This window comes from Periplaneta americana, chromosome 16 (genome assembly GCF_040183065.1).
Source record: "Periplaneta americana isolate PAMFEO1 chromosome 16, P.americana_PAMFEO1_priV1, whole genome shotgun sequence".
Lineage (NCBI taxonomy): Eukaryota > Metazoa > Arthropoda > Insecta > Blattodea > Blattidae > Periplaneta > Periplaneta americana.
In genome coordinates this window covers 160,435,814-160,454,468 of record NC_091132.1, presented here as the reverse complement: position 1 = coordinate 160,454,468, position 18,655 = coordinate 160,435,814, and the positions used below count along the sequence as shown (strand labels likewise).

The 18,655-nt window shown below is 34.0% G+C and overlaps 1 protein-coding gene across 1 annotated transcript in view; it reads left to right on the top strand.

Annotated features, from left to right (window-relative positions):
• Positions 1-1,284: 1,284 nt before the first annotated feature.
• LOC138691617 (zinc finger protein 93-like) overlaps positions 1,285-18,655 on the top strand; it is a 50,506-nt gene continuing 33,135 nt past the window's right edge. Inside the window, exons 1-2 of the mRNA XM_069813772.1 lie at positions 1,285-1,385; positions 8,417-8,499. Coding sequence (XP_069669873.1) covers positions 8,481-8,499 — 19 coding nt within the window. The 5' untranslated portion in view covers positions 1,285-1,385; positions 8,417-8,480. The remainder of the gene's footprint in view (positions 1,386-8,416; positions 8,500-18,655) is intronic.

Sequence of the window (18,655 nt, the reverse complement as noted above, 5' to 3'; positions counted from 1 at the left end):
AGATTTTGTCACCTGTGACAATGTTCTTTAAGAATTCATCGCCTTCCCATTCTTAGCGTGGAAGCAGTTGTTGGCAAATGTCCAATCTCTTCTGTTTCATGTGAGAAAGGAGCATTCGAGGCATCCATCGTGCGCAAATTTTCCGGAATCCCAGTTCTGCAATTATTGCCTGCACACACTTCCTTGATATACCACACTGGATTGATTGGTGTTCCTGCGTTATTCTACGATTCGCTGTAATGAGTTCATTGACATGATTCCAATAAGCGTCATCAGTTGCAATAAGTGTCTTCCACTGCGTCCTTTGTCACACAAGTATAAGTTGCACCAGGTTCATTACGAGCACGAGCAGACCAACGTCGCGCGTACTGATGTCGACACATTGATCACGATAAACGGCCTTCAATCTCCAATGAATGTCTATCGGGGGCACATTTTCTGCTGTTGAAACTCGATCATTGCTCGCTGCTTCACATGCACTGACATAGTGCTGGTACACGCCGCCATGTTTCAGGCTATAATTCAGAGTTCTCTACTAGCAGAGATACGAAACTTGCGTCACTGAAAACAGAAAGTTCACTGAATACAATGTACTATCATTAATATTTTTAACTATATTCACTGCGACAAAAAAGGAGGAGGCATTACTTTTCAGCATACTCTTAGCAGATAGCGAATTCCAGGGTCTTGGTAGGGCTGTTGTGAAAGAAGATGAGTATGGAGAAGTGTCATGCGAATTAGATCATAGCAACTTGTAATGAAAGTTTTTCAACGCAGCATCTGTAAATCACTCTATACATAACCTCTTTTTTCAGTTGTGATGGATGTAATCAAGATGGAACTTAAAATAGATCCGTTGGACTTAGAAGCACATAACACATACAAAATAGAAGACAATAAGGCTTCATCGCAGGTAAAGTGAAAAGTCTCTCTGTTTTTTTTTATTTGTTTAAAAGTGCCAGAGGATAATAGGCTTATAGGCTATTTGTTATTCTGAGTAAAGATTAAGAATATATCATATTCGAAAAGGCAATTGCATACATTGTTTAGTATGTAACTTACATTCTTCTGGCCCATTATCAGTCATTCTTATGCCCCTAAGCTCTTGTTCCCTTTTTGTCTTCAATTTTCTTTTCTATTTTGTTGCCTGTGTTGAGTTAGCCGATAACGACCATGTACAATCAGATTAACGACTGTTACTAATGAAGTAAAGTTTAAAACTATTAATTAAAATCATTCATGATCTCTCTGTTTTGTAGGAAGTGAATTTATCCCATCTGGAAGAGACAGAATGTGTGGACCAGAGTTATGAAATCAAATCAGAGATAAAAGTTGAAGACACTCCAGTGCCTACTATGTTTCCAGTCGTGAAATCTGAAGTTGATGTAAGTTGTTCACTATGAGTATACAGATATACAGGTAGTGCAATTTTAATTATGTCAAATCCATTAACAGTATGCAATATTAACTGTTTTCTTGTTTCCAATGTTTCTAAACTTGGACGCCTTTAATTTTTAGATTTGAAATACACTGCTCAAAAAAATCTAAGGGACAAGTACATTATTTGCTTCAGTTTATTATTCATAGGAGTGAAATGCATATTACTTGATATGAGAAATAAATTACTTTTGCTAGCAAATAAATCAAGTACATTTAAATGATTATTTTTATTTTTTATGTTGAAAACTAAACAATAACTGAAATGCTGCATGTTGAGTATAATATTATAAACATTTTGACAGGAAAACACTGAATAATTCCATACAGATTGAAATCAATCAAATTGCTAGTAACGAGTATCACCTCTTCGTGAATCTAACACTGCTTCGCATCGACTCAGCATGCTTGAAATCAGATGTTCAATGTCTGCTTGCAGAAGATTATCCCAAGTCTGAATTAGAGCAGTATAGAAGTTTCCAGCGTTCTCTATATTCTCCATACGTGGTGTTACAGCCCTCTGAAGTTGACCCCATGCATATTCTACGGCATTAAGATCCAGGGACTGAGCAGACAAAGACAGTACAGAAATCTCCCCTTGCTGAAACCATTCACAAATCGCTTGAGCAGTATGAGCATGGGCATTGTCATGCATAAATTCAAATTTATTTACAATTTACATGTGAAATGAATACATATGAATAGATACCCGAAATGAGCATATGCTCGTGCTCGGGTACAGTCCAGTAGTCTACATAAATTTTACAGGGATCAAATAATAATGCTGGTGATACAAATAATAGTAACAATAATAATAATAATAATAATAATAATAATAATAATAGTGACAGAAATGATACAGTACAAAGTTTGTAATACAAAATAATTCATTAATAATAATAATATTAATAATAATAATAATAATAGTGATAAAACAAAAATATTTACAATAATAAAATAAATACTAAGACTGATAAAATAAAATATAAAACCACTAGCGAGAGAAGAATGAAACTTTCTTCCAGGGCATTAGCAAATGGTCTCACAATTGGTTGCAGGACAGAATTTAAGTACACATTATGATTCATTGTCCCTTCCTGGAAAACGAGCCGTGTTCTTCTGTTCATTACTTCTGCCAACACCACCTCCGCAGCTATGGACTTCCTGAACATGACAAAGACTTTCTGCTGACTCAGGTTGATGTCAAATCCTGATATGCTTCCATTGGGGTGAAAGCAGAATCTAGACTCATCAGAAAGCCCATTCTTTATAACCCCAATTGACATCTTGTTCTGCCCATGTTAGACTCGCTGCCTGATTGTTTCTCCGAAAGGCTGGTACAGTAGAACCTCTATTATCCGTGGTAATGAAGGATGTGGTGTGAATGGTTAACCGAAAAAATCGGATAATCCGTACCATGTAACATTTTCATAAATTAAGTGCATAATACAGTTTCCTAATTTCCTCCATGTGTTTTTAATATCGCAGGTAGTGGATCAGAAGTTCACTAATTTAAGTCTGATTTTCAATGACGGATTTGCAAGAGCCAAGGAAACACCTTGTGACGACTGTCTGTGAAAATATAAGAATAGTCCAGGCCTCATGTTGTAGATTTACATACTTATTACACTTTATATTTGTTTTTAATTAAATCGTGCACAGTTGTAATTTCTGTTTTGTACTCTGATGCGAGATGAACCGCAGTTTCTTTTTTCTCAAACCACTCAATTACTTGCATTAATTTTCGTAACAAAACAAAGAAAATTTGACACCTGTGGAAGGCATTTTGCATAGAATTTAGGTCCCTTGAAAAGTAGACCATACTGTATCAGGGTAAAAGTTTGTAAAAAACATTTTGTAGAAGAAATTCGCACTAATTATTTTCTGCAGCAAAAAAAAAAAAAAAAAAAAAAAAAAAAAAAAAAAAGCGAGAGAGAAAGAGAGTCGGATAATCCACCAATTGGTTAATAGAGTGACGGAAAATCGGGGTTCTACTGTACTCTGAGAGGGTGTCGAGAGAAGAGTGATGCTTCATGAAGTCGGTTTCTTATAGTTCTGTCACTTACAACAACTCCATGAGTGTACTGGAGGACAGATACAAATGCCAGACAGTGATAGTCCACTGACGCTTAGTGCGCAGAACCAGAAATCGTTCCTGCCGTGCTGTTGTTTTCCTTCCTCAGCCTTGATGACGTTCCTTACCTCACCTGGGATTTGGTAACGTAGCCATAATCAGTTAATACACTCCGACGAGCAAATGCTGGGTAACTTTCAGTGCTGGACCCCGGACTCATTTTACCGGCATTATCACCTTCTTTTCATTCAGACGCTAAATGACCTAGATGTTGATACAGCGTCGTAAAATAACACAAAAAATAAATAAAATAAAAAAAAATAACACTCCGTGATGTGTTCAACACTTTCAACATGAGCCTGGCTTTGACCACCTTTTATCATTCCAACAGCTCCGAGGATTTCAGAAGTTGTGAAATGACGATGTTCCATGATTAAATAAAATGACTTTCTATGATTCCAGTAAGAAAATAAGAGGATATCTTAAAAAATGTTACATCTGAGAACCAAACATGAAGACCAACGGTATAATATCTATAAAAATCTATAAAAGAAATGATTAATTTGTTCGAATTGTTGTCTTGGCAACGCCAAGGAATAAGTATTTTACCTATGTCATAATCAGAAATGTAGTATAAAAAGAAATGTGGCGCAAGTTCTAATTGTCCCTTAGACTTTTTTGAGCAGTGTAGTATAATACTTCGCAAATATGTATTAATCGTAAGTAACAGAGAATTATCTCGAATGTATGGAGAAGGTTATTATGCCTAGGGACAGGATTTCATTTAAACTCTCCAAGTTGTTTTTGTGGTGCTGGTGTAGCAATTACTGTGCTAGAAATTCACGATAGGTTCAAACTGATATATGTTTATTCAAAACTCACGAGGGACTTAGAAGTTTTCTGTGTCAAGAAGTAATTTTACACAAAAGATGCTGCTGGTGCTTTGTAACAGAGTTGGGTTTATTTTGTTCCAAACAAATCTGTGAAAATACGCCATATTGTTGAGTAGCTCTTCTGCTGTTCCCTCGCAACTTCATTCATAATAAATATTCCTCATTCAGAATATTTTTTATAATTTTCTGTACTTTCGGTTATAAAATCAGCATTAACACCATTTACTACAGACTTTCGTCTGCTCTAACTTTCTTTGTCTCTCACGAAACTATTGTTTCTTAATATTTTACAAACTTCCACAATGACTACAAATTTCAGGTTCCACCCTTCAATCTATTTTGAGATGTGAATCTTTTCAGTAAGCTGGAGCTATCTGTATTACACATTATTTTGTAGTTATGCTGAATAAGGCCCAGGAATCTGCATTTTGAGAAAATGAAACTTTGAACAATGATGCATACTGTGAAATTTATTAATATGTCAGTAAATACATTTTTACTGTTCATATGCATCAAATGTTGTAGGAAATTCTGATAACTTTTCAGATTAATTACACATTTCATGCACATATTTTCAAGGTTTAAACTTGATTCCAATGTCTTTCAGTACAGGCAAATCGTCTGAATTTAAATAATACTTGAAGGATGTAATTTGAGGACAGTTTGTGGGAGTCAATTCGATTTTGTATAGAAGTCATTACAACCTTACTGAAAAATCAGACTGGATTTATTTGGTTTGAAAAGTTAGGTTTCTGACATGGGAAACGTACGATTCAAGATAGAGCATCCACCCACCACTGAACGAATATTGCACACTTTTATCATTGCCAATGCGGCACTTTAAAGCAATTTTCAACACTTTTATTACAAGCACAACACAATTCAATTTTTATTGCACTATATGAGCCATTCAGAGCAGAAGTGGTGTAAGTCAGAAATGGGTAATGAGGATTAAAGTAAACATTCTGTAAAATACAGCTCAAAGTAGCAATTAGTATTCAAATTATTTAAACTGTTAGTAGTCAGTGGATAGCACGAAGGACATATTAACTGCTACTTTGCGCTGTATTTTACAGAAATTTTACTTTAAACCTCATTACCCAATTTTGACTTACACCACTTTTGCTCTGAACGGCTCATATGTATATATGTTGTTGTTTACTAATGCTAGGCGTTTGACAGTAAAGTCATTTGACCTCTTGCACTCCAATATTTTTTAAAGATATTATCATGACCAGCCACTGAAGGACAGATTTTGAGGTGTTCCGAATCCATTTCTTGGTTTGAGTTGCACAATGGACAGTTAGGGGACTGATATATTCCAATTCTATGCAGGTGTTTGGCCAAACAATCATGGCCTTTTGCCAATCTAAATGCAGCTACAGACGATTTTCGTGGTAAATCGGGAATTAACTGTGGATTTTGATGCAGAGAGTTCCATTTTTTCCCTTGGGATTGTGTTATCAAATGTTGTTTGTTGAAGTCTAAGTATGTAGATTTAATAAATCTTTTCACAGAGTAATATGTAGATTTAGTAACAGATCTGTAAGTAGCAGTGCTGCCCTTGTTTGCTAAAGCATCCGCATTCTCTTTTCCCAGGATTCCACAATGGGATGGTATCCATTGGAATACAATTCTTTTATTGAGTGATATTAATTGAGAGAGCATTTTAGTTATTTCTGCTGTTTGAGATGAAGGTGTGTGTTTAGGGACTATTGATAGAATAGCTACTTTGGAGTCTGACAATATAACTGCATTTTTAAATTTACTGATGTGGCATAGAAGTTTCCTGAGACTTTCTCTTAGTATTGCAATGATTTCTCCATCAAAACTTGTTGTTCCATACCCAAGAGATCTATAAAGTGAGAAGAGACAGCATGTAACACCTGCACCGGCACCTTGTTCTCTGGAGATCAAGGATCAGTCAGTGTATAAATGAAGCCAGTTTTGTGGAGGGTATCTAATATTAATTGTCTCTAAAGACAATTGTTTTAGTATTTCAGTGTTTACTTCTGATTTCAGTATTTCTTCTGTTAAATTTAGATTATATTCCATATTTAATAGAGTTAAAGGGTTTGGTTTAATTTGTAGGTTTTCTTTTAAATTCGGGATATTGATTTTCTGTTTTAATTCTTGAACAATAAAAGATTTTGGGATTCTAAATACCAAGTTAATCTGTTGGAGATCATGGACTCCATGGTTTTTGCTATCATGCTTAATTGTGCTATTGGTCGATAACTATTAACATCATGAGCAGGTTTCCCTTTTTTGTGAATTGGTACAATGATTGCTTTTTTCCAAGCTGCAGGAACTAAGGTGTTCCATGATAAATTGAAAATGGATAAAAGTACAGACTTGGCTTTTTCCCCCAGATGTTTAAAAAATTCGGAATGAATGTTATCGAGGCTAGGAGATTTCTTGGTTTTTAAATTTTGTAAAGCTAGAGTTAATTCTTTGGATGTAAAATTTTGATGAAATATTTCAGGTTTTGTACTAGTAATATTGTTTTTATTATTTTTATGTAATTCTCTTTTGATAAATTTGTCAGTTTTTTTGGTATTGGGATGTAATCTGTGAGAGTTTGAGTACTGTTTATTAAATGCGTTTGCTATATCTCTACTATCTGTTAGTGTTTTGTTATTATGAATAATAGGCTGGCTAGTATTTTCTTGTGTATTGGAAATATTCTTCAGAAATTTATATGTTTTAGCGCTATCGGTTCTGTAATTAATATTTTCAATAAATTTATTGAAACATTTCTTTTTTGCTGTTATGATTGCTTTTTTAAGAATGGCAGTCTTCTTCCTCCAATGTTGAGTATCGTATGGTGTTCTGCTATGTTCTGCTTTGATTCTTGCTTTATCTCTATCTTGTTTCAATAAATTCAGTTTTTCTGTCCAGAATGGGGTGTATTTTTTGATTTGCCTCGTGGAATGTGCTTTTTTGCAATTTTAAGAAGATATTCACAGAAATATTTGTTCAATCTATCTGAGTTTGTATTTTCCATTAGTGGTGTGTTGACCTTGAGGTGTTCGTCGAGTTCTGTTGTAAATAGTTTCCAATTCGCTTTCTTAAAGTTCATTGTTGTTTTGTTATTGTAGGGTTCTTTTCTTCGGTTTTGGTGGAGATGAATAGAGGCAGTGATGATTCTATGGCCAGATCCAGGGTCTTCAATTATTTTTTTCTTGGTTTCGTGATGGATATCTGATGTTACTTGTAATAAGTCTAGATTTGTACCAGAACCAGAATAATGAATGAAAGTAGGGGGAATCTTCTTTTCTGTAGACAAGTTCTGTGGTTGTAGTATTTAGGAGGTCCATGATCATTTTTCCAGGTTGGTTTACATTATCGTAGCCCCAAAGTTGGGAGTGGACGTTAAAGTCACCAATTATGATAGTTTTAGGTTGTATATCAAACAAATAAGTATATGTATATATAATTATATTGCATTAACATTGATTAATGCACAAAACACACCCTTAACGAACTGAATGTATTAATGTAATTATGAAGAATCAAAACAAGAGTCAGTCGCCATCGCATTCCACTTCTTCAACATTTGCAAGCGAAATGATGCTAAACGTGAAGAGATGTTACTACAGGTGTTTAGTAATATGTGACAGGATAGGTAGGTTAGATTATGTGTATATTATGTGACTAGTTAAATTAGGTTTGGTTAGGTGTGTTGTATTATGTGAAAGGTTACATTAGGTGTGTAGTATTATGAGAGAAGTGTTGGCGACACTGAAAACCCCATCACATTCAAGAAATATGGCTATGTTTTTCATTCACGCACGAAGAATTTTATGTATAAGTAAAGTAAGTATTTTAGGTGGGCCGGGTGGTCATACAGCTCTCCCAGTGATCACATCCAGTTTCCACTAGTCCATACTGTAAATCCTACGCATTTTCAAGATATTTTAACAGTTTTCTCTAGTGACTGGTTCATAAGTAATCTTCAGGAACCTATGATCCAGATGGTCATCTCATCCTTATTTGCTGACTTTTCTAGGAAGATTTTCTCGACCTGAGCAGTGTTCAGCAGGAAGAGAAAGTCCAAGTATCTTCAGAGGGCGATGAAGTGTTTCCTGATAGGTGAGTGTATTTTTTAGTATATTTTCAAATGTCCCACCTACTGCGTCTCTACATTTTTGTTTTCGCATCTGTTTCGCGAATTGTTAGTGTCACCAATATTTCCATAATTTTCTCCTTGAATTTACATCCATTGTGCTAGCATGGCTCCTGTGTCTTTAATTTCAATACCATGCCCTTCCACACACTTAGGAATAGTGTGTAATATTTTATCAAATTCAGCGTGCAGGAAATAGATTTAGACACTGCTACAAGGAGAGCTCTAGTATAACAATGAAAACATATCTGGCATTTTCCTGGACATCTTTTAATTTTTAGTCACATACCGTATAGATTATTTTGTTGGAATAAAATGTTATAAAATCTAGTTACGTATATGTAAACAATTGCGGATTATTTGACATTAGTTTAAATTGTAAAGAAATTATAAAGAAAAATCAGAGAACTTTATTTGCAATAAAAGAATAAATGACTTATTAGGAACAGCACTAAAACTAGGAACTGTATAATTTTTTTTTATAAACAGAATTTTTCATAAGTAAGGAACAATGCAAATAAAACTGAAATTAACTCATTTTTTAGAAAATGCTCGGATGCGTCAGATTTAATATTTTAAAGGAAAATTAAAAAAAAAAGGAAACAAAATTTTCAGCCATTATTATACATAATGTGACATCATCTACAATATTTTTAAATGGCAACATAAATTTTTTTTTCTGAAAGATTGATATCTTATTTTGTTTCATTTGTTTTATACAAAACGTTTGGTTGCTATGGGAAGAGTGGCTTGTTTCACGTATTTTCTCTACAATTTGACCAACTACTGCAATGACTGAAATTCTAATAATTTAATAAGGTGTTCAAAATGCTCCACATTTACAATCAGGCAGTGAATTCTTGTTGAACATTTTCAGTCACTGCTGGTGATATATCTCTGCATTCTTTCCTGATTCTTATTTTTAACTCTTTCATATTAGCAGACCTCGTATCAAAGACTCTACATTTCAAAAATACCCATAAAAAGTAATCAAGTGGAGAGAGATCTGGTGATCCTGAGGTCACTGTATAAATCCTCTTCCGATCTATCTATTTGGAAAAACATCTTCCAGATATTCTCGAACATGGACAGCATAATGAGGGAAAACACTATCTTGTTGATACCAAATTGAATCATTAGGAACGTCTGGATATTCATAAATTGGATACAAGACAGTAAGGGATGGTATTAGAACTTCACACAAGAATTCCAAATAGCAGTCTCTCGTGTCTCGTCAAAGAAATAAGGATCTATAATTCTTGTTCCCACGATTCCTGTCTACACATTTACTTTTTGAGGATGTTGTGTCTTTGTTTCTACCATCCAGTGTGAATTCTTGGTTAACCAATACCAGCAATTTTGTCTGTTTACTTTTCCTTGAGAGAGAATGAAGCTTCATCAGAAAAAGACATATTTTCATACAAAGTCGATTGCTATCGCAGAGATCAATCATTGTCTCACAGAACTGACATTCTATATAAGTCATCTTTCATCAACTACTGCATTGGATGGACTTTATAAGGATGGTATTTATGTCGATGCAATATTCTCCAGGCAGTTGCTTTCGAGATATCAAATGCAGTTTCTAATTCTTTGAGAGAAGCATGTAGTTTGTCTTGAATTGAAAGTAAAACATTAAGTTGCACATCATCGTTTGTGGACGGTCATCTAAGCCTTTTTATATCCCTGACATGTCCATGTTCATTGAATTTTTTTTCTATTTTACACTCGGTTGCTTGTGAAATAGGTTGCTGTTCTGGATGAGTTTCATTAAAAGATATGCATACCTCTTGTTGCATATGTCTTTTGTTGCCAACTCCTATCGTCATCATCATCATCATCATCATCATCATCATCAGAATTTTAATCCTTTCAGTTTCTGCTGAAAACATTTTATTTTAGACTTATGTCACAGATGAAAGTTTTCTTCATACAAAATACATTGAACAATGAAACTGTTCCCATGTCAACGATACGTTTTGTATGAAACTAAATAAGTGACTAAATGAGATGACCTTTCAGAAAAAAAAAAAATGTTGCCATTTAAAAATATAGTCGATGATGGCACATGCTGCACAATAATGGCTGAAAATTTTGTAAAATTTTCTCTTCAAAATATTAAATATGTTCTGTCCGAGCATTTTTTTTAAATGAATTAATTTTAGTTTTATTTGAATTATTTCTTACTTATGAAGAACCCTGTCTATTTCTTGCTTTTTAATATATTACGGGAAAACATATATATATTTTTTAATTCATGTTCAGTAGTCATTGCTGTACAATGAAGAAGTAAAGAACAATCAATTAGGAACAAGATTCTTTATTAATAAAAGAACAAAATGAGCTGTAAAAATGGTGAAATTTATCTGTGACAGGTTATCGAATTTAATACTTACGGATATGTGGTACGATATCATTATTATAAATGCTCACGCCCCTATAGAAGAGAAAGACGATCATATGAAGGATAGCTTCTATGAGGAATTGGAACACACTTTGAATCAGGATATCACATGAAAATTTTATTGGGGGATTTCAGTGCTAAAGTAGGACAGGAGAATATTTTTAAACTGACTCTTGGAAAAGAGAGCTTACACGTAACTAGTGATGATAAGGGAGTTATGTTAGTCATCTTTGCCTCATCAAAAAACTTAATTGACAAAAGTACATTCCCGCATAATGATATTCATACATATGCTTCGACTTCCCCAGATGAATTGACATACAACCAAATAGATCACATTTTGATAGATAAACGAAGACGTACTGAGTAGACTTTGCATCCTTCAGAGGCTCAGATTGTGTTTTTGATCTTTATTTGGTAATTGGAAAATTGAGAGGAAGACTATGAGTAGTCAAACGAGTACAGCAACAAGTAAATCTTAGGAGATTCAGCATTTCAAAATCAAAAGAAAAGGAAACTAAACAAGGTTGAATTTTCAAATAGAGTGCCACTTTAGGAAATTCCGACGAAGTTGAGCAGGAATTAGATATTACTAGCGTGTGGGAAAATATCATGGATGATATCAAAATTGCAGCTGAGCAGAGCATAGGTTACTATGAATCTAAGAGAAAAAAACCATGTGTTGATGATTTTGCAGTGATAGTAGAAAGAAGGAAATACACAAAATTGAAATTCTTACAGAATCAAGTCCGGCGCATAGAGATAATTATTTCAATGAAAGATGGTAAACAGCTGTACATTTAGAAACAAGGTATAGATTACTTGAATGAACACATTAGGGTTTTATATAAGGACATAAATGAATTTAACGAAAATCATCAGGTGAGGGTAAAGCCGGTCAAGAATGGGAATGGTGACTTGCTTGCAGATTCTCATTCCATTTTAAGCAGATGAAAAAACTGTTTTGGACAACAACTAAATGTACATACGCCAAATAGATAATATGATTGAGACAATATATAAATACATCATTCTGAGACATTTCTACTCGAACCCATAGTTTCTGAAGTTGAAATTGCGATAGAAAAGTGAAGAAATACAAGTCTCCAGGTATAGGTCAAATTCCAGCAAAATTAATACATGAGGGTGAAAACGCATTAGCTCTTGAAATTTATAAGCTTGTACTTGCTATTTGGGAAAAGGAAATAATTGTACCCGACTAATAGAAAGAGTCCATAATTGTACCTGTCTTTAACAATGGCGAAAAGACTAACTAGTAACTTTCGAGGAATAGCACTTTTATTGATGTCATACAACATTTTGTCCAATATTCTTTTGAGAAGATTAAGTCTTTCTCTAGATGAAATTATTTGGGATCATCAATGTGTTTTAGGCGTAGTAGATCGACTATTGTTCATAATTTTTTTGTATCCGACATATATTAGCGAATAAATGGAGGTATAAGGGAACAGTACGTCAGTTATTCATAAATTTCAGAAGGGATATGACTGGATTAAGAGGCAAGTTCTATATAATATTCTTATTAAATTGTAAATTCCCAGGAAGCTAGTTCGATTAATTAAAATATGTCTCAGTAAAACGTACGACAGAGTCTATATAGGCCAGTTTCTGTCTGATGCTTTCCCAGTTCACTGCAGTCTAAAGCACTGTCACATTTACTTTTTAACTTTTCTGTGGAATATGCCGTTAGTAAACTCCAGGTAAACAGGATTTTGAATTGAACTTGTTACATCAGCTGCTTGTTTATGCGGATGACGTGAATATCTTAAAAGAATATCCACAAATGATTAGGGAAAACACGGGAATTTTACTTGAAGCGAGTAAGGAGATAGGTTTGGAAGTAAACTCTTAACAAACAAAGAATATGATAATGTCTCGTCACTAGAACATAGTACAAAATGCGGACGGTAAACACATTCACGGGTGGAACTCTAGATATGCAGTATATTGGACACTTCTGTTATGCTTTTTATGTGAATTCGAACAAAGTGGATGAAGACTGTTATATTTTCAAGTACACTCCTCACGGTATTCCACAGAGAACATCTCGAGAAAAGTTCAAAATAGTTCCCGTAAAATATGGCCAAACAAGTACTAACTACGTTAGTATTAAGCAAGGGCCAACACAGATATTTGCCAAAACGTTCTTGCCTATGTTGGGGATATCTAAATACCGTGTCCAAAATTTAATGCAAGAAAAATTGAAGTACTGTGCTTTTCTCCTAAAGGAAACAGAGAGAAATGTGGTTAAAGAATTTATTAAGAAACTTCACCCAGCTCAAGATCTGTCATACTAGAGATAAAAGTAAATGGCTGTATCTTGATTGTAGCCTAAACGCTAAAAAAACTTTAGAAAGTTTATAACAAGTCATATGGTACCGAACATGAAATAAAATACAACTTGTTCAGACACAAATTACAATTTCATTATAAGTTTGAATATTCCCAGAACCTATGCAAGTTCTACATGCCTCCTACTTTAAAATCAGATAGAGTTTGCAGTCACAGAAACTAAAGATGGATGCAAATTCGTTGAATGAAGGTGAATAGGACAATGAAGTAGAACTTATTTTAATGCTGTTCGTTGTTTTCTCAACTGTCGAAGACTGGTCTCAACCCCACAAATGATACCATGATAGCGTCACTTATCAGGGAACTTTTTTTTTATTGGGTTATTTTACGACTGTATCAACATCTCAGATCAGGCAACTAGGCCAGGAGAAAACCGCATAGGTTGACAAGAGTTGTTTAATAGGTTCCATTCTTATTTACGTGTTTTCTGTGTAACATTATCAAAATCAAATTAAATATAATTTGAAACTGATTTTTCTGTTTCAAAACTAACTTAATCCGACGAGCTTATTATTAAAACTGGTCCACACTTGTCGAGTAACAGTCAGCGCGTCTGGCCACGAAACCAGGTGGCCCGGGTTCGATTCCCGGTCGGGGCAAGTTATTTGGTTGATGTTTTTTCCGGGGTTTTACCTCAACCCAATATGAGCAAATACTGGGTAACTTTCGGTGCTGGACCACGGACTCATTTCACCGACTTATCATCTTCATCTCATTTAGATACTAAATAACCTAAGATGTTGATAAAGCGTAAAATAACCTTGTTAAAACTGTCCCTTTCCAAAATATAATTTCAAATAACGCTATATCTTTTAATAAAATATTTATGAAACTTCTGAAGACAATACGTTTAATTTGTAATTTGACATCGGAAGAGGATCCTCTTCATTAAACACTTATTTTTGTCCTGTGTCATCTTCTTCATGGTAAGCAGAAAATGATCTATGATAGATAAGCACAGTTTTCCAATTCACCTGCTCGTATGTGTGTGTTTTTATTAATGTCACCACATTGATTATTGTGGAGACCAATAAATATTTATATTCATTTCAGGATTGTGGATAATGTTGAGAAGAATGTGTCACCAGAGTGCACCAGCATTGATAGTAAAGAAGAGAAATTCACACAATGTGGTAGCAACACACCAGACTGTTCAAACGTTAGCGATATTAAGTGTAATATATGCGACAAGGTTTTTTTAACACCGGAATCTTTTAAAGTTCATTTTCGTATACATGCAATAAAAAAGTCGTTCACATGCGACGTCTGTGGAAAGTGTCTCTCAGATTCGGCAAATTTAAACAAACATAAAGACATTCACAGAGAGGAAAAGACATTTAAATGCGACGAGTGTGAAAAGTGTTTCTCACATTTGGGACACTTAAACCAACATGTAAAAATTCACACTCGCGAAAGGCCATTGAAATGTGAGGTGTGTGGGAAGTGTTTCCCATCATCTTGGAAATTAAATCGTCATGCTCGCATGCACACAGGCGAAAGGCCGTTCAAATGCCAGGTGTGTGGAAAGTGTTTCTCTGAATCAGGACCCTTAAAGGGACATGTCCGAATTCACACAGGCGAACGGCCATTCAAGTGTGAGATATGTGAAAAGTGTTTTTCAGAAATGGTACATTTAAAGCGGCATGAACGCATTCACACCGGCGAAAGGCCATTCAAGTGCGATGTCTGTGGAAACTGTTTCTCAGTGTTAGCACATTTAAAGCGACATTTGCGCATTCACACAGGTGAAAAGCCATTCAAATGTAAAGTGTGTGGGAAGTGTTTTTCAGACTCGTCAGTATTAAGCAGACATGAACGCTTGCACACTGACGAAAGGCCATTCAAATGCGAGGTGTGTGGAAAGTGTTTCTCAGCACCATCACTATTAAACATTCATGCACATATACACAAAAGTGTTTCTCACAATCTTTATAATTGAAGGAATACGTATTTTCACAGGGAAAAGGTCACTGAAGTGACACATGTTCCTAAGATTAGGTAAATATTTCCTAACATGATCGCATTCACAAAGGCCATTCAAATGCGAGATGTGTTTACAGTTTTTCTTAGGATTAACAGATTTTTAAAAACTTACGCAAACACACACCGTAAAAGATATTCAAATGTGTGTGGAAAGTGTTTCTTACCACTGGGACACTTAAAGGAACATGTTCGCATTCACACAGGCGGAAGGGCTGTGAAATAATGTATGTATGTATATATATATATATATATATATATATATATATGTATTCATTTATTTATTCGTTCACACTGCAAATGGGTATATACCCGGTGGCATTGGTAACTAATTACACTCAATAATGATAAATAATAAACAATGAATAAAAATACAATTAATAATAATAATAATAATAATAATAATAATAATAATAATAATAATAATTATTCACACAGGCGGAAGGGCTGTGAAATAATGTATGTATGTATTTATTTATTCACACTGCAAATGGGCCTATACCTGGTGACATTGGTAAATAATTACGCTCAATAATGATAAATAATAAACAATGAATAAAAAATACAATTAATAATTAATTAGTAATAATAATAATTCACATAGGCGGAAGGGCTGTGGAATAATGTATGTATGTATTTATTCATTCACAATGCAAATGGGTATATACCCGGTGGCATTGGTAACTAATTACACTCAATAATGATAAATAATAAACAATGAATAAAAAATACAATTAATAATTAATTATTTATAATTATAAAAATGATAATAATAACAATAATTCACACAGGCGGAAGGCCTGTGAAATAATGTATGTATGTATGTATTTATTTATTCACACTGCAAATGGGTATATACCTGGTGGCATTGGTAACTAATTACACTCAATAATGATAAATAATAATAAACAATTAATAAAAAATACTATTAATAATAAATTAATTATAATACTAATACTAATTATTAATACTATTAATAATAATAATAATAACAGGGAGCATCCTCATTTAAATTAAGCACGGTTACTTAAAATAACATTTAAATTAAATCTAATTTGGATCTTAACCCCAAGTTCGAACTAAAACCCACGAATATGATATATTCATACCTTCACAAATACCTTTCAGCACTACATTCATTTCGCTGACAACCACTGAACTGGAACTATGACACATTTCACTGATTCTATCCTGATTTCACCAACACTTCAAGAACGTTTCGCTGTTCAAATACTTTGCACTGCCATTATAAACTACAAAGCTTCACTGACACAACACACTTCTTCACTGATACAACACTTCAATAACAAAATATCACATCCTTTAAATAGTGTGTTTAAATATACTACCGTTTATTAGTAAGTCCTTAAGGGTATTTTTAAATACATTTTTGCTTATTAGTAAAGTCTTTAGTAAGTTTGCATGTAAAGCGAGGTAATAGGTGAGTGGAAAGTGTATCTCAGTATCAGCATTTTTCAGCAGACATGCTCACATTCACATAGGCGAAAGACTTTTGAAGTTCGAGATATGTGGAAAGTGTTTCTGAGATTCTCGTCAGCTGAAGATGCACGCCCACCTAAACTGGTATTTTCTGGGATCGGGAAGTCTAAATATATGTTTCTTTAGATAGGCGGAATAACTTTCAAATGGAATATGTGCGCAATATGTTTCACGTAGGAGGAGAAGCTAAAACGGTATGCGTGTTTACACGTATTTCAGCGTTAATATTTTATATTTATCGTCTAAGTATATTTCAGCTGGAAATTTGGGAGTTTTTGTACAAAAATACAGCAAGAATGTTTTATTTACGCGCTGCCTGACCCTCGCTTTTTATCGGGGAAGTGCAGCAGTCAGAATCAGAAAAACTGAGATTAAATCGCCTTGTGTAAAGTTTGTATTTCTAGTTAGTATTCATATATTTTCTGAAAGAATAAACCGATATTGTATTTAAAACTGATAATCATAGGAAATTACTTATAAAAATTATGCCTGTCAGTGGCTGTATAATTCTGGCTTGTGCATAGAAAATTTCTTATTAATGCTCTTATCCTCTAAGGTTCGATTTTAGTAACTTGTCTGATTTTCTTTTATTTATTTATTTATTCTGCTGTAGTTAAGGCCATTAGACCTTCTCTTCCACAACACCAGGAGTACAAATACAATAATAGAAATAAACGGGAAAAAAATACACTATATACAAAATAAAGCTACACAAGAAATATGTACAGACAGAGAGAGAGAAAAAAACATTATAAACAAAGTAAAGCCACACAAAAATATACACAGGTTGCAGTAACACAAACTTTAAATGAGTGATTAAGTATCATAATTAATTGTTTCCTAACTAATTAACTAACATAAACAAGAAACTTGGAATTTTAATCTACAATAAAAAAGGAAAAAAAAAAAACAAATGAATACTTCTAGCAATACCTAAAAACATTAACTAAGACAAAATTTTCGAATTTAATTTTGAATTGTGATAAAGTCCGGCAGTCCCTGACGTCATTAGGTAACGAATTCCAGAGGTGAAAGGCAGAAGAGAAAAACATTACCACACAATTTCCACAACGAACACACACAGCCACATATTTACAAACCATCCTTGAAATTAACAGGAAGAAGATTTCTGCACTTTCAGTATATGGCCCTGTTGACTGGGTTCTTCCAGTATGTAGCCACCCTCAGTCGGCACATAACGCAGTCTCATTCTATGTATGCATAAGGATTGTGAAAGTGTTCCTAACTGTTATATATGTTGTACAATTCATTAGGTCAGGGTTTGTTGCCACAGATTTTAAAGAAAAACTAATGTTGATACCATAAACACTTTTAAACTTTAAGATAGTAATACAGTGAAACTTCCCAATAGCGGACACCGCCGGGGAAAAATTTAATGTCTGTTATTGAGAAGTATCCGCTATGTAGAAAATCGTTAGTATGTATACAATACATTAGAATTTCTCATACATATTCAACACTATATTTTACGGTGCAGTACAGTAGACAGTGAGACTGTGAGATTGTTTACAGTTTTCATCCAGAGAGAAATCGTAGCAGTAAATGAAATAATCATCACTAACCTGAGTTTTTCTCACATTAAACTTTGTGGCCAGCTCACGAACACTTAATTTCTCCTTCTCACTATGCTTTACAATATCCACTTTCTCTTTTAGTGACAAACATTAACGTTTTTGTGACATTTTTAATGTGACTGTACTTCCGAACACTCAACTTGACAAACTAAGAAAGTACGGACTGCTCACTTACAGTATCACAACTAACAACTGTGCTGCTTACCTTCAATAAAGTACAAGAACGTTCAAACGCACAATAATGATTGTTGCAAAGAATTGCGTTAGAAT